Source organism: Gastrolobium bilobum, unplaced genomic scaffold (genome assembly GCF_033153095.1).
Source record: "Gastrolobium bilobum isolate Gb01-03AN ecotype WA unplaced genomic scaffold, APGP_CSIRO_Gbil_v1 utg15403, whole genome shotgun sequence".
In the NCBI taxonomy this organism is placed as follows: Eukaryota; Viridiplantae; Streptophyta; class Magnoliopsida; order Fabales; family Fabaceae; genus Gastrolobium; species Gastrolobium bilobum.
In genome coordinates, this window is record NW_026898870.1 from 430676 (window position 1) to 448098 (window position 17423).

Below are 17423 nucleotides of genomic sequence, written 5' to 3' on the forward strand. Positions count from 1 at the left end.
TTGAAAATATTTTCCAAATACTCTAAGATTTTAATATGTTAAACTAGACATCTCAAGCTTTCCAACGACATATTTTATGTCTCAATCGGAGTTGTATAACTCCGGTTATGATTTTTGCAAAGTTCCTACAACAAGCTGAATTTCCAGCAATAGGGTAGCGACTTCAAACATAAACTGAGAGCACTCCACTTATCCAATAGATCTAAAAATTTACAGGTTGTAGACCTTATTGTTAGCTTCACATAGGTCCAAACCTCACTCAATTTAGAGCTCTGTAGCTCGAGATATCGCAATTTTACTAAACTAGATCGCTACTGTCTCGCGAAGTATTCGATTACTGCATTTTTCCAGGAAGTAATCGAATACTGCACGAAAAGTATTCGAATACTTCTTCGACAAAATGCAAAAAACTGAGTTTTAAAGGTATAATTGACCTCCAATGATCCAAACTCGATCTGGAGTCCAAGAACTCCAAAAACAGATGTTCATATGCATGTTAGGGACTCAGAAACACATTCCTTTTATCAAATGATCAAAGTTTTACTTTTTAATTGATTAAACAAGCTTAAAATCATCAAAAGACAAAGAGGTGATCATGGTATGCTTCTAAGCTCCAAAAATGATACAACAAAGAGGTCTCTAACCACACACCAAGGTTCTGACTTCGAAGACCCACGAAAATGCACTACAAGGTTGGACTTTTACACTAAAATGTGGCTCCTTGAAGCTCAAAAATGACCAACAAAGGCTTCCTCACCCTAAACCAAGGAACTCAGCCCTCAACTCACACCAAAGCTGAACCTTCAACTCAGAAAATGAGCACCTTTCACTCACACAAGCCTTGCTCTCACTCCCCTACACCACGTTGATGAAGGAACTAAGAGTAAATGTGGTCATTTTGGTGGAGTTTAAGAAGAAGAAGGCTATGGAAGGGTAGATGGAGGGTGGCAGCTAATGAAGACCAGAAAACTCACGTAGAGGCAACCAAATTAACCTAGGTTTTTGTGCCACAACGCTATTTATAGGCACTTAAGTTTTAAACACACAGTATTAACGAAAATAGTTATGCTTATCATTTTAATCTCAAACTTGAGATTCTGAACCTACTCATTTTTTTAGGATTTTTCATATTTTTATTTTATTTTTCGCAGCACCTTTCCGGTACGCACTTTTCCATAGCCAGTATCAGTTCTGGCACCTGTTCTCATTATTTTGACCCGAAACTTGTTTTACTAGTCTTATATAATATTCTAGGAATATTCATGCACTTATTATAATTTTTCGGGATACTTCATCGGTACGCATTTATACCGGGTAGCAGAACCGGTATCTGCACTTTTCGTCAGAAAAGCGACTTTCAGCATTATTACTCACTTACAATAATTATTAAAGACTTATAATAATTATTAGGGTCAATTATGGAATTATTTCCTAATTTTTCTTAATTAATTAATTAATTTTCTTAATTAACGGTGCGGGTTCTTACAATGACAGTGATGTGGTTGTTGGAAGGTTTTGGACCAGTGGTCCTCGGATCTAGAACAATTTATTTATGACTGCATATTTAGTGACAGAGATTCGGGGACAAAATCCCTAAAAGATTTCTTTAAAAGAAAATTTTAAATGTATTAAAAAATAAAAGAATATAAACAAGAAAAGAAAAGAAAACTATTTTATAGGTCCGTATAATATTTTTCTTTTGTATAAAAATATATCAAATTTAAAAAAAATATTAAAACTTTTATTGTATTTCTTTTTGGGTTTAATCATTACTTTATCTTTTTAATTTTATCATAACTTAGGGACATTGCATGCACTTCTCATTTTCTTTCTTTTACTCAGTGGGCAGTTTAGAAATCCGTGGCGATTAAAATTAACCAAATCAAGACTTGTTATATGACAACGAGTGAGAAATAAATTTTTAAATGCATTAAACTACTTTTGTATCTGCACTTGCTCACATAGGCAACCATGTGGGTCTGCCAGTGCCAGCGATAATGTGTTTTCCGGTGATGATGGAGGTCGGAAGTTGCAGGTTGTGGCTTCTTGGTGGAATGGTGGGTTAGGTGAAGAGGATGGGATTTGGGTTTAGGAAGAAGAGGGTGGAGCTGTGAGAGGAAGAGATGAGGCAAAAAAAAAAGTCATTCTCGTTTTGTGTCCAGAAATATAGAAGCTAAATTTTTTCTTCTTCTTTTTTTCTTTATCCAGCACACAAATAGAACCGATTCATTTTTTGGAACAAAAAAGTAAACCGATTCTGTCAAACAGTGTTTTATCCATTTTTTTTTTCTGAAATAGAAATTGAAAAAAAATAAATTATGGGAAGGTTGTCATGCACACCTTTATAGCATCTGAATGGTTTTTAAAGAAAAAACAAAAATCTTTCTTGACGAAAACTTTTCGACTTCAAAAGGCTAAAGCAAAGTTAGAAAATTAATTCTGTTGCTTTAATTTGGATCATTTTTTTATTGATTTATTTTTTATTATGAAAATTGAATAGATTTAGAATATTTATTTAATTATTTTCTTTATTAATACATATTTTTCATATTGAGTTTTGAGTTTAAATCAAAAATCAAATCTTTATTTTCTTTTTTTGTATTAATAATAATTAGAAATTTTGATTTGATTTTTGTATCATATGATACAACCCCTTTCTGATACATTTCCTTGATGCGTATCACTGACCTTGTGAATTATATCATATTGTATGATATATATCATATGTCGTACGATACTGATAATGAATTAATTGACGTTTGCCAAAGAATAAAAAAAAGAACAACAATATAATGATATCTATAGAGAGTGAAAAAAGAAATATTGCGCCATTTAAAAAAAAATTGTATTTGAAATAAAGGTGAAGGGGTGATTTCAAATGTTAATACATTTTTGTTGCATGATACATTTTTGTTGTATGAATGTAGTTTTAATACTATATAGTAATGTATGCAACATTAAATAATTGGTAGCATAAAAATTTACACAATATGTAACTTACTTTAGACTATCTCATCTTATACCATAAGATGTTATCTTGCATGATGTATCAAAATAAAACTTTGTCTTGAGGTTATGTACTATATATTATCAAAAGCAATGTTAGGAAAATATTCTATGATGCTACGAATGTATGATTACTTGGTATTGGTGGACTCAGAATTTTTTTGTGATGAGGGGGCTAAATAAAATATCAAAATTATAAGTGTTATTAAGAATAATAAGATGGATTAATTATTATAAGTATTTTTTTAGATAGAGACTAACTAATAGCACTATTAAAATGTATTATTATTAGATAAATATCATTATATATAAAATAATTAAAGTTTAGGAAGGGACAACCACTGATGCTTCTCCCCTCGGTCCGCCCCTGATATTTGGCACATTTTTTGTGTGTCAAATATGGTAACATCCTTTATTAAATATGATAAAAATTATTTTATTTACATTAATCCCATCTTTATGTTATTTTTTTTTTCCATATTTCATTCTTTTAGTAAGAAAATACGTGCTCCAATGCTAGATAGTACATTTTTACACATACTTTACATCACAATCTATTAACTAAACATCAAACTGATTTAGCTAACAACCTACTTATAATTAATCAGGGGGCTTGTGGCATGATTATTAATTAAATTACATAGTTAAATGGATAAATATAAGTAGTTTATGAATTAAATAATTTAATATTTAGTTAATGAAATAGTGCACACTAATGCCTATCAAAGTATGTATATAGACTAATTTAAGAACAAATGAGCTTTTGATAAAAGTATAACGCACCCCCACGTGAATTATCAATTTTCTTTAGGACACGACAAGAATTGCATTAATGCTTAGTTGTCAGAGCTTCAAACCTGCATTAATTTATAAATAATTTTGTAATATCTGAGGTTAAATCTAAAATATATTTTATTTAAAAAAACAGTTTTGAAAAAAATAATTTGTTTTCTCATCAATTATAACTTTACCTGCATTAACTAAGTATGTTTTAAGGGATATATTTTTCTTATGTTGTAGGAAAAGAAATACCTCATGTTGTAGAAATAAAGGTATAAGTGGGACCCACATGTAAGAGGAGAGAGAAAAAAAAAGTGGTGGGACCCAACTCCTTTTTGTGTGTGTAGGAGAGATGTTTATCTCATGTAAAATGAGATAAACATAACCCATGTTTTAAATAACCTTTCATTTTTTTAAACTTTTAGGATAAACAGTACATACATTAAATTGAATTTTATTTCAACAAAACATGATTAACGGAGCACCTAATTCATTTTCTACAAAGAATTAAGAAACTCTTATATAATTCGTGAACAGACATGACGCGAATAGTATCCTAAGACGGTTAGGGGTTTTTGTTTGTATATGGTTGTTTCCCCCGTTTTAGAACTCTTGTCTTGTAGCAGTGGCACACGATTTTACTGCGCAATGTAGTGTGTTTTTTGCACTTTCCCCCCTCTTTCCTCCTTTATTCTCTCCCTCTTTTACGGTGGCTGCACTTGTAATAATAATTTTAATTATTATTTTTTAAATTTTGTTGCTCCGTCACGTTTTTTATCACTCTTTCCCTCGTTTCACTCCTTCCTCAATTTGATTCTGTAACCAGGAATCGTAACAGAATCCACAATGCAACAACATGCTCTCTCTCTCTCTCTCTCTCTCTAGAAGTTTTCTCCATTTTCTTTCTCTATAGAAACAGCTTCTGACCTAAGCTAAATTCCCTTTAACATTGCATGCTGATTGCTTTGATTATTTTTTTTTCCAGCCATTTCAGTTCTTTCTATTGGTAATCAAAATTCTCATTATTTATTTATTTATTTATTTTGCGACAGTTTTAGTCTTAAGATTCTAAACTGTATCCACTCATTCAACTCAATGGTGGTGGAACGTTGTGTTGAATTTATTTCGGGTGTGATTTTGATTGTGAAGAAGGTACACTACATTGCATGTGAGTGTTGAGGGGTACTCTGCTCTGCTTTGGAGGATTCTCGTGGTATAAATTGTTCTGGTTGTTGATGTTCGTGGCTTTTAGTGGGTTTTAGAGTTATAGAGTTGCTTTGAATTTTTTTCAGGTGTTAAATTTTCGGGGTGATGGAAATGTTTGGTTCAGTAGCGAGTAGAAGACAAGGGAGTAGTGGAGTAGCAGAATCCATTTTGATTCCCAAACAATTTATTTGGCCTTATGGAGGAAGAAGGGTGTTTCTATGTGGTTCTTTCACGAGGTAAGAATTTGGATTATTGAGTTAATTATTACAACAGTAGTTCTATAGTTAGCTTAACAGTTTCGATCTTAGTTATTGAACATGATAGATGTGACTGTCACTTTGATTCGTTTTTTATTTTTATTTTCAAAAATTGTTTTAATTACATGGTAGAATTAATTTAATTATGTTGACTGGTGTATGCACAGGTGGGCAGTATCTATACCCATGTCTCCGATGGAAGGATGCCCGACTGTATTTCAAGTTATTTGCAGGCTAATGCCAGGATATCATCAGGTTGTTTGGCCTCTATGACTTTGGCAAACCTGAGGAAATAAATTACTTATGTTTGAAACTTTCATATCATGTACTTATTATTATATATGGTCAATGACTTTTAGGTCAGAATGCACCTCTTTCTCTCCTTGATGATAAGACTATGGGATGTGATCATTGAGTTTGTTTGCTCATGATGCTAGAAAAATCAAAAGGAAAAATGAGGATTGTGTCTGTAAATGAAATTACTTTAAACATTATGGTGTGATTAAGATTTTGATCTTAGAATAGTCAGGAACAAATAAATAACTTCATGATGATTGTCATCTTTCCTTATGAGTTTATATCAGAGTAAAAAACTTGCATGGCCTTCATATGAGGCATAAGAGTCATCTCGTCCCCTCTTGGAGTTGAAAGGATGAATGAACAAGTAAACGTTGATGGTTGAATTTTAAAAGAGAAAACTATTGGATAATTTGCATCATTCTGACTAAGAAGAAAATGTAAGCAAGAATATTTTCTTGCAAACAGCATGGCCATCAAGATTGTAGGTTAGACTTAAAGGTGTCGTTGATGTTACCATCTAATGCTTTAAGTTTTGTGTCTTGAGTTTAATCCAGATGGTAGATTAGATTACCTTTCATCTGTATTTTTAATGGGGTAAATGTTTGTCATTTTAAAGGATAAAACTTTGTTATTTTAAATGAAACAACTGTGTTTTGGTACATATTTTTTTATTTTTTACATTCTCTCTTCTCCTAATTTTGTGGAGGAGAGAGAATGTGAAAGGCTAACAAATATATATATTAAAACACGGTTGTTTCATTTAGAATAACACAAAATTTTCCCATTTTTAATATATGAATTTGGAGAATGTCATACTGCTCAAGCTGACACCCTGTAAAAAATTTCATCATCTCATTTTGATTTGCATCTTTTTCCAGTTCTTAAAACTGAAAGCCTGTATTAATTTTTATTCTTACTTTAGGACATCCGATAAAAACAAGAAGCCATATATATAATTAAGCCATTTTTTGTAGTACATTGAAGGTGCAAGCACCTGAGTGGTCTAGTTGAGGATTGAACCTCCGGCATCTTCATCACTCCTCCATCTTGTAAATGGGAGCCAATGCCAGTTGAGCTACAAGCTCATTGAGAGCGAAGCCTTTTTTTTTGTTATTAGATTCAAGGAGCAATTTCTAGTTATATGATTTTGCAAAATTTTACTTTGCTTGTCTACTCCCCGTCCCCCTCTTTTTTATATAATGATATTAGGAAACAAGATTATTAATTTTAGGGTGGGAGTTGCTGCTTGGCCTTAGCTCAAGTGGCAAGGTCAGGGTGTGATTTGGGTAGAGGTTATAGGCATTGTTGTTAGAATCTTACGATTCACAATTCAATTTGATACTATTCAGCAAGCCAACGATTTGTATCATGCGATGAATTGAAGATGAATTTGAATCGTGCGATATATGCATGAGTCAATGTGATTTGTATCACTGATACAAAATGCACGATTCATTAATTTTTGTAGTACTTTGCTTTCATCAATTCTCATAAAAGAAATTGAAAAGTCAATTTGTTAAATGAAAAGGAACTAAAGGAGCACTGCTAAATGCATCCTGTTTTATTATTCCATTGCCCTGTTATCATTCTTCTAAAACAAGGGACTCACATAGTCACTGACTCACCCTATGCATCATATTTGGCTATTCTATTACTGCTTTTCATTCTTTCGAAATAGAGGTTTCTCACAGTCACTTGCTCACTCTATATGCACCTTATTTTTTTATATCATTGTTCTATTTTCATTTTTCTAAAACATAGGTTTCATGCAATCATTTTTTGTGACTTAGTTACGACTTATGACATATAATTTTGTTTTGTGAGAGTTATGGTTAAATTGTTTTGTTAATTAGTAGTTTAAAATTATTACATCGAGCATTGTACATCATTTATATGATATATTCCAAGCTATTTTTCATTGTGTCATTGAATCTTATGATTCGATACAATTCACGATTCAAAAATTAGCTTGGTGAATCACGATGTGATAACCTTGGTTATAAGTTCAATCCCTTGTAAAAGCAAAGAAAATAAAAAGTGTTGGGGAGAGTTTTTGTATAATGAATTAAACATGAGTAAATATACAATATGATAGTCTTGGTTAGTTATGCAGTTTATGTAACTCATTTGTCATCTTTCTATTTGTAGTCCATCTTTCCTTGGGAACTAGTTTCCTTATTGTGGGAGCTGTAAAAAAATTTATTGTTAGATTAAGTACATTTGGTAAATTGGGATCTTATTATGTCCTTTTATGTAACGAACATTCAATAGGATTAAACTTGTCTTTTTTCGCATATTTGGTATGTATAGATTCGGTTATGTTGACTTTTGATGACACGTTTGTTTCCATATGGCGACAAAAAGAGTCGTCATTCAATCAATAACTTATTGAGCTCTGTTATTTAATTTATCTATTCTGACCTGTCAGTCACTAATGTGTAGGCATTTTCAATAAAATCCACCTTTTCGGAACAATATATGATATTTCTGGGAAAAACTAAAATACTTTTAAACATTACATAATATGGAAAGGATATTTGATTCATGCTGATGGGGATAACATCATGTCCAATTATGTGCAGTACAAATTTAATGTGGATGGTGAGTGGCGGCACGATGAGCAGCAGCCATTTGTATTTGGGAACTATGGGTTAGTAAATACTATTTATTTAGTGAGAGAACCATCTATCTTACCTGCCATATTAAGGGTTGAAGCACCTGGTAGATCCCACATGGAGGTTGACAATGATGTTGTTAGGCATGTGGTACGTTTCTTCCCCTTTCCTATCTTTGCCTCTTGCTATTGCATACATTGTATTGCTTGGATAGTAATCTATGTTATAGGTCAATGACTGCGGTTATGATTATCATTATCCTCAATGTGGGGCTTCATTTACTTCTGGGAGCATACATGCGCGCATTTGTAGTCCTACCTGTATATTTTTGTCATCTTCGAAACTGCCTTTAAAGTTTAAATGAACTTTTAAACAAGAATAGTGGGAGTTTCCGAATCTGATGGAAAGAAAGAAAAACACCGACCTAACATTTTAAAATTATAAAATGATGACAATTCTCACTAATTCCTGTGCTGCAAATCCACCCAAAAAAATTGGTCCCTTCACTGCTGGAAATTGGAAGGAATTTGAGTGCACTCATAAAACAATCATATATTTGACTGTAAATCTCAGTTTATTAAATTACTGAAGTTAGAGTTTATCTTAAGGTGAGAAACTGAGAATTATCAAATAGTTAGAAGAAAAAATGATGGTTTATTTACTTTAAGATTACGTCTTTGCCTTTTTTAGAGATATAAAACCAATCCAGAGCTTTCATCTATCATCATAAGCTTTTGGGAATATTTGACATGCTAACAAGGCCTCTTATTGTTAGAAGTTCAATCTTTGCCACCCCCTTTCAAAATAAAAAGTTGAATTTCAACCTAAGGTAGAGTAGACTTGTGCATTGTCCATGCTTCAAACCCAAAGGGCTCTTGTTGTGAGGTGTTGGAGATATAAAACCAATCTTGAGTCTTCACCTAATAGCTTAAGCTTTTGGAATAATTCATATTTGACAGTCTTGTTCCTCTTACCACAAAGGCATAGCAAAAGAAAATCATTAGAAGAAATGAAATTGTTTCTAACTGGATTATTTGACAAACTTGCAAGGCCTATTATGTTTATCTTATGATTCCCTTAAGGACTTCATCTCTTTTTCTTAGTGAGATAGCATTTTTGTGGACATTTGCTTGCCCTTTTTGTGGAAAAATTTCTTTTGATTAGCTTCAAGGGCTTTGGTATAACTAAGAAGGGAAAGTCTCTATGGTGATGCACTGTCTATGCTGCTGTGTGGTGTATCTGGCTTGAGAGAAATGCTCATGACTTCAAGAACTCTTCTCAGCCCTTAGATCTAATATGGGACAAAATCATTTTACTAGCATCTCTTTGGTGTAGGGCCTATAGTCTATTTAAGTGAGACTTCATAACATATATACAAAGGGATTGGAGATTTATGACAATTTTGTTTGTCTTTTATTTGTTTCTTCTTTGTGCCTTGCATAGGATGTTATCTTGTCCTCCTTTTTTGTGTATTTTTTTGAAGTGTGCGTGTTTGTGTAAACTTTCTGCCATCTAATGACATTTTCTTCTTTTACACAAAAAAAATTGATGCTGTGAATTCTTGAATTTTATAAACATTTTTATTTTCTTTGAAAAAAAAAATCTGATTTGATCCTCTTCTCAAATGGTATCAGATTTGATCCCATAATTCTTTGTGTTGAAATTTATGCTGCACAAAAGAAGCTACCTTGACTTTGGAACTTTTTCAGGAAGCTGATCCAAGGATGTCGGAGTCTGATCTGCAGGTCTCTCGTTACGGCATTTCTACATTCTTGTCTACACATACTGCTTATGAGTTGCTTCCCCAGTCAAGCAAGGTTTGAATACTTTTTCTGCCCTATTGTTTTTTTTTTTAAATGTTTCCATTTAATAAGAGTTTAACTGTTCTTGGGTGAAGCTTATTTTCTTTGGATTTGATTTATTATAATTTTAGGTTATTGCCTTGGATATAAATTTACCAGTTAAGGAAGCATTCCATGTTTTTTATGAACAGGTATGTTTTTTTCCTCCTCATTACACTATTTATGAACTGGTATTTGTCTTTCTCTTCACATCAGAGCACACACCCATGCTCATGCAATGTTTGTTTATCTGCATGGCTAATTGTAACTTAATCTGCTTTCAGGGAGTATCTTTGGCTCCTCTATGGGATTCTTGCAAGTGCCAGTTTGTGGGAGTGCTTAGCGCATCGGACTTCATTTTAATACTGAAAGAGGTTTGTAAATATACTGTTTATGAAAATCTCCTGTGCCAGCTTTTGGTAAAATTATTGAAAAATGAAAACTTAACGACTGGTACAAATTGATGAAAGATAAAATTTGTGTATGCAATAACTTCATTGAGGCCTAAATCTATGTGAAGTTGAAAGAAATAATGAGGCAGATGACAATACTTGATTTATCCTGATTTTTTTTGTACTTATGGCATACATTAATGATGTGAGTTTTAAATGTATTTTTGTAATCACTAGTGAATCCTGTTATCATCATTTTAGGCCAATTATCTATCATTTATGGAGCTGGTTTAAGTAAAACTATTTAGGCTTAAATAAAGTATTTTAAGGAGAAATTTATTTGGGAAGGGCCTTGAAATATGTGCCTTCTGGATCCCCTTGATGCTTTGGTCTTCAGGTAAAATGCCTTCTAGTTCAGATATGTATGTGGTTTATCTGTGTTCATGAATATATATTGTCATGATTGGTTAATTGCTATCCTTCAGTCTCTATTGTTGGAATATTAGAATATATATTCAACTGTAATTACGAAGATTACTTATTGTTAGCTAGTGATTGGGATACTGATTAGATCCTTGATTACTGCATTGATTGATTATAATCAAGGTATAAATAAGAGATCAAGTGTTTAGCCTATACATACAATTTTTTCCCAAAACAATAATTCTTTCAACATGTTGAGATATATAGTCCTACATTGGTTGTATGTGCAACTAATATGGCCTTTATAAGGCCTTGGGCACTCCCACCCTTTGAGCTAGCTTTTGAGGTGGTGTATCACAAGGTTCTTTGCATGGTATCAGAGCCTCGCCGCCCCCCACTTTCTCTTGTGGACTTTCTTAGCACAGGTAGGCTGAGCCTGTTGCATCATCCACTCTTCAAGCCCAATGGGCTCTTGTGTGAGGGGACATGTTGAGATATATAGTCCCACATTGGTTGTATGTGCAACTAATGTGGCCTTTATAAGGCCTTGGGCACTCCCACCCTTTGAGCTAGCTTTTGAGGTGGTGTATCACAAGGTTCTTTGCACAAGATAGTATCTGAGCTGTACCATCCTCCATGACTGGATCCTGTACCATCCTTTGTTTGGTATCCTCTCTTTAGTTTCCACTGGTTGTGTTCATTTTTCCTGTCACTAGTCATGGGGTCATTCAACCCTTTATTCTCTTTTTCCTGTCCTCTGCTGTGTGGTTGTTCCAGCAGCACTTTCTCCTTAGACTTTCTGGCCTCTGTTCTGTCCTATTTGCTTCTTTTGATGACTAAGAAAACCCTAATTTCTCCAGAAAAACTTTCTCTCTTTATGTGCTATTCTCCCCACGGTGCCTTCGGTATTTTTTCCTTCACGAATGGTGTACTTTGTCTTGTCACTGGAAAGTTTCCCGTCAAACCTGCTGCTGCCCAGTGCTAGATCTCTACCTTCCTAGCTGTTATTGGACTGCTTACCTCTCTAGACAATTCTCCATCCCTGCTACTGTCCAAGCCATCACGAACTGATCAATGGAAGCTGTCATGTCTCGCCTTGCTGGCCCGTGTAGGAAAAATACACTTCTGGCAGCAACTTAGACACTGGCCCTTTTGTGGTCTAGACCACCCCTTGTGCCTTGGTTCCACCACTGCAAGGGACTGTTTGGAGACAGCCATGTATGCACCATAGCTTTATCTTCAGCTTGGCTTGGATAGGTGCTGTTTGGTCTTGCTTCTAATGTCTTGCTGAGTTATTGGGTTTGTTTGGCTAGGTTTGTCTATGTTTGGTTGGGTTTATTTGTAACAAGCTGAGAGCTTACTAAGCTTCAACTTCAGCGGAATTGTTAGAATATATCACAACCACTCCCCATTAAACCCCGACTAACGAGGATAGGGGTGACGGCCAATCCTTGTAAATAGCTTTACTCTTGTATATTCGCAAAGAGACTTCCCGGATTCGAACCAGTGACTTTTCGGTCACAAAGGAACAATTTTATCGCTGCTCAAGGCTCGCCCTCTTTATTTTTAGAATATATGGTCAACTGTAATTATAACAATTGATGATTGCTAGCAAGTGATTAGCTCCTTGGTTTCTTCATTGATTGATTGTAAGCAAGCTGTAAATCTGTGAAACACGGATACGTGACTTTTGAGAAAAAATGCGTGTCGGACACCGACACGTTCCGACACGCGTTCGACACGTGGTTGACTTTTTGGAACACGTTGACTAGGGGGACACGCGAATTTGACTGAATCGGACACGCAGTCAACGTATGTGGACACGTTTTAGGACACGTTTTCACATTTTTTTTTTTAAATTAACCTCACACCGTCCAAACACCGCAGCTCCATTTTTTTCAAATCACCCTCCTCCCATCTTCATCGACTGAACCACCACCTCATTCCACCTCCAACCGCCGGTCACCCACAGCCCCATACCCATCTCCACCGCACCATCCCTCATCTTCAACCTCTCGTCCCACCCTTCACCACCCATCATCATCGGACATCATCTTCTCCAAACCCACCGATTCAACTTGAACTCTGACGTTGAGTCGTTGAGTCATTCAGTCATTAATACACTGTGGATAAAGTTGATATTGGATAAAGTTGATATCACATTCAATCAACTCACAGCTAGCTGTAGGGATTTTTTAATATACACGTGATTGTGGTTTGTGGGCCAACTACTATAAATAAAATTAAAACAATATAAAACTAAGAAAAAGTAATATTTTTTGGTTTGATAAAGTGTTTCAAATATGCCTGCCAACAAAAAAAAATAATATTCGAACCTAAATATTATATATGAGTTATTATGAGTTATTATATGTATTAAATGTAAACTATATTATATATATTAAAAATATTATTTAATACCAAAACGTGTCCCAACGTGTCGAAATTTAGCATTTTTTAAAATTAACGTGTCGGGGTGTCGTGTCGTGTCGTGTCCCGTGTCCGTGCATCATTGCTGTAAATAAGAGATCAAGTGTGCAACCCATACATACAATTTTCTCCAATATACTCTCTTTCAAAATATATGATTTTAGCCTAGTATTATAAAGAAATGCATGGTGCATGTTTTTGTAAATTCCGGGAGTTATCTAACATGCTTAGTTTCAGCTGGGGAATCATGGATCAAACTTGACAGAAGAACAACTTGCGACACATACTATCGCAGCATGGAAAGAGGGAAAGTTACAGCAATGTGCAACTGATAGCAGTGGGAGTACATATCCTCAGCGTTTTGTTCATGTAAGGCTACTGAACAACTGTGACAAAATTTTCATGTATAAAACTAATTTTCCAATTTCATATATTTGCTAGGTTGTTATTATTTTGGATAAGCTAGAGGGTTGTAAGCTTTGATTATATATTTGGGAGTAAATCAGGGATTCCACAACATGATTGATGAATATTAAGTTCTATTCAATGTGAATATGTTGGAAAAAAATAATACAGTATATATCAATGATTTTAGCTTATCTAAAGAACTTGTTACTTGCAGAAAAAACACTTCTCCCTAAAATAAAGGTTACCCAATCTGGTTCTATGCACTTAATATAGGTTTTAGGCAGCTTATTCATGTTCTTATTGACTCTTCTGTGGGTCCTATGAGGTGTTTTGTCTCCTCCAGTATACTCAATTAAAGAAACCCCTATTTTTAATTGAACTTTTAGGCTGCTGTCATCCTTATCTCTTGTCTGAAATGATGAATTCCCAGCAGTAGTTTCTATGCGGTTTTGTCCTTTCAATTAGGTCAGGATTCTTCTTTCTTTCGTCCTTTTTTATGTTATTACTTTAGTATTTATATTCTAAATGGTGATTTTAACATTATATTTTGAAGATGTTGCTTGTTAGCCTTGACTTCATGTTTTGTCTATCTTTCATGATTGGATAGTATCTCATGCTGTATTAATGTTTAATCTGCAGGCCGGGCCCCATGAGTGTCTAAAAGATGTAGCTTTGAAAATTTTGCAAAACAAGATGGCAACAGTTCCTATTATCCATTATTCTTCAGAGGATGGTTCATTTCCTCAGCTGCTTCATCTTGCTACCCTCTCAGGAATACTGAAATGTAAGCTTCTAGTTGTGTTGGCTATGCGTAAATGGTTTGGAACTAATTTATGGACTTAATTTTCAGGTATATGCAGGCATTTTGAGCACTCTTGTGGTTCCTTACCCATTCTTCAACTGCCAATAATTTCAATACCTTTGGGTACATGGGCGCCAAAAGTGGGGCAATCCAATAAAAAGCCGCTTGCTATGCTAAGGCCAAATGCTTCTCTTGGTGCTGCTCTATCTCTGTTGATTCAAGGTGATCATTCTTTATTTTCAAAGTAGTGGTTTCTGGTTAGACATTAAATGGTACTCAAGTTTGTTGCTGTAAGATGCAGTTTTTCCCCCTCCACAAAAGGGATTCTTTCAAAGCCTTCTTCGTATATAAAAAATGTGTATCACTTAAGAAATAGAAATAGAAATTGAAGGAGAGATTCTTGGCTTGGTACATATGGTGCACCATTCATTGTGCACTGAACCTATAGAAACAAGGAGTTGGTTTGACAAATACTGCATGATGGGACTCAAATCTGAAAATGTCAGATCAGTTGTTTGTTTTTGTTGATCCAGGATACGAAGAAAGTGGTAAACCATGTCTTCCTAAGAATCTGCCAAACTACGGTGTCCTTTCTTTAATACACACGTGGTGAATAATTTCCCCCTCTGCAATGGGAACTGAAAACTTTGTAGCTCTTGATTTATTATATAATAGCGTAGTCATGTTAGATGCAAAATATATTCATATTAATTATTCTATATATTTTTGTTATCTTATTTTTACTATCCTTTTTGTAGCTGAAGTTAGCTCAATACCTATTGTGGATGATAATGATTCATTGCTTGATATATATTCAAGAAGGTAGAACCTCTCTTTCACCTGTGAGTCCTATGTGATTCTCGTATTTATACTTACAAAGGGGAGATGGTATTCCTCAAGCATATGTGATATGTATTGGTATTTTCTTCTCAGTGATATTATTGCATTGGTCAAAGATAAAGCATATGCTGGGATAAGTCTGGACAAATTTAGTATCCATCAGGTAATTTATCTCCCATTCTTTCTACAATTAAGGGGCTGTATCGTTTACTTATCCTGAAATATTGTATTGACCAGAGGAAGTTTCAAATTATTTAATTAAAAGACGGTGAATAGTATTATGCCGAATGTGACTGCAAAGGCTAATTAATAATTTTTTTTTATTTTTTTTTTGTAAATGGCTAATTAATAATTTAGTTTATGTTTTGATGCTACAACTTTTTAGATGTCACGGTACCCTTTATACTCTTCTACAACTACACGTCAATCATTCCTAGCTCCCGAGCAATTATCATATTCCAGTGAGATGTATGCTCTTATTCCCGGGATGATGGAATAAAACTCGTTATTCAAAAAAAAAAAAAAAAAAAATTCGATCTTTCACTGTTACTAGTGTTCAAATCACTTTATATAAGATAGAAACATTCACTAAAAAAAATCCCAGCCCAGAGAATAAGTCCAATCCTAGTCATCTATGGTAGCTCGAGTCAAAAGAAAGTGAAAGACGTAAAATATGAATAACTCTGCATTTTAACCCAATCTATAGCACATTGCCTATAACTGTTGCTATTCTTGATGATACATTAGGGAGTTTTTTATTAATTTATTTTTTTAATGTAAAGCAGATGAATTTGTGATTAAGAAATAGTAATTTTGTTTGGTTTCATTTGTCAACAAAAGATGAATCTAAATTGCACTTTATGTTTGTAGGCATTGCTTTTGGGACGAGGTGCAAATTCTCCTTACGGGCTTCACAATGGCCAGAGATGTCATATGTGTTTGGCGTCTGATTCATTGCACAAAGTGATGGAGCGGTTGGCTAATCCTGGTATTATCTTCTTTACTAGCAAACCCTTTTCCACTTTCTTAAACAAAAGAGAAAAAACAAATATTTTGGTTGGTCACCAATTATCTTCACTTTACAGGGGTTAGACGACTTGTGATTGTGGAGGCTGGAAGCAGGCGCGTGCAAGGGATCATTTCCTTAGGTGATGTATTCAGATTCTTGTTAGGCTAATTGGGATATATGGCCACCGTCTTAAATGAAGAGAATTGCATTGGTAGCTTTGGAAAGGACTCTTATTTGCATAGTCTTTGCTTGGATGGGTACCTTTCAGCTGTGGGCTCGCTTGCTTTTTTGGGAAAGCAATTGTAGAGAGAAAAGTCTGTAAATTGAGGATTCAGTTTTTTCCTTTAAACAACTTGACCAAATCATCATTTTCTCCTTTGTGCCGGCACATATGCAATATTTGTGTTCAGTGCTAATAGAAATCAAGGAGGGGGAAAGGAAAGGACCTTTAATAGAGTAAATTTTTAGCCGCTCGCGGCAAAACGTTGGATGGTTGTAAGTAAAAGGTATTTTCAGTTCCATTATGATTCAATATTTTTCTGATGACTTTGCGAGTTCATATTGCTATACTTGCATTATAATGAACTCCTCTTTACCTAATGCGTCACTTGCCTGGCAAATGGATTGGTCCATAATGCAAATGGATGGATAATTCACTCATTCATTTAAAATCATATTATGTTTTAAACTTTATTTTGACTTTCCCAATATCATTCTTTCTTTCTAAAATTCATTCTCAACAGTGGTACATTTGGATTCCAAGTTGAAAAAAAGAAATTCTAGGGTATGGGTAGGGATGTAAATGAGTTCGGTCGAGCTAATGTTTTTTTTTTTTTTTTAGCTAAGGTTTAGCTTAAATGAGTCAAGCCTATAAAAAATATTTTGAGCTTGACTTGGCTCATTAACCTGGTATGAGCTAAATTCTAGGCTTGGCTTGTTTATAAAAAATTAAAGGCTAGACTTGAGTTTGACTTGGCTCATTTATAATTATAAAATGTATTTTTTTCCAAACTCATATACGTCCAAATGTTGAGACTATAAATGCATCAAATTCTATAGGTGACTAAGGGAGGAAAGGAATGACCAATAGTGAGAGAGCTTGTTTGTGAAATTG

The 17423-nt window shown here is 34.2% G+C and overlaps 1 protein-coding gene across 1 annotated transcript; it reads left to right on the top strand.

Annotated features, from left to right (window-relative positions):
- Positions 1 to 5103: 5103 nt before the first annotated feature.
- LOC133284934 (sucrose nonfermenting 4-like protein) lies at positions 5104 to 16537 on the top strand. Its single transcript, XM_061482070.1, has 13 exons — positions 5104 to 5228; positions 5417 to 5504; positions 8132 to 8318; positions 9848 to 9981; positions 10098 to 10157; positions 10290 to 10379; positions 13488 to 13619; positions 14298 to 14442; positions 14509 to 14682; positions 15219 to 15282; positions 15394 to 15463; positions 16171 to 16288; positions 16386 to 16537. Exons 1-13 carry the CDS (start codon positions 5104 to 5106, stop codon positions 16475 to 16477), a joined length of 1479 nt encoding a protein of 492 aa, XP_061338054.1. The 3' UTR covers positions 16478 to 16537.
- Positions 16538 to 17423: the final 886 nt, after the last annotated feature.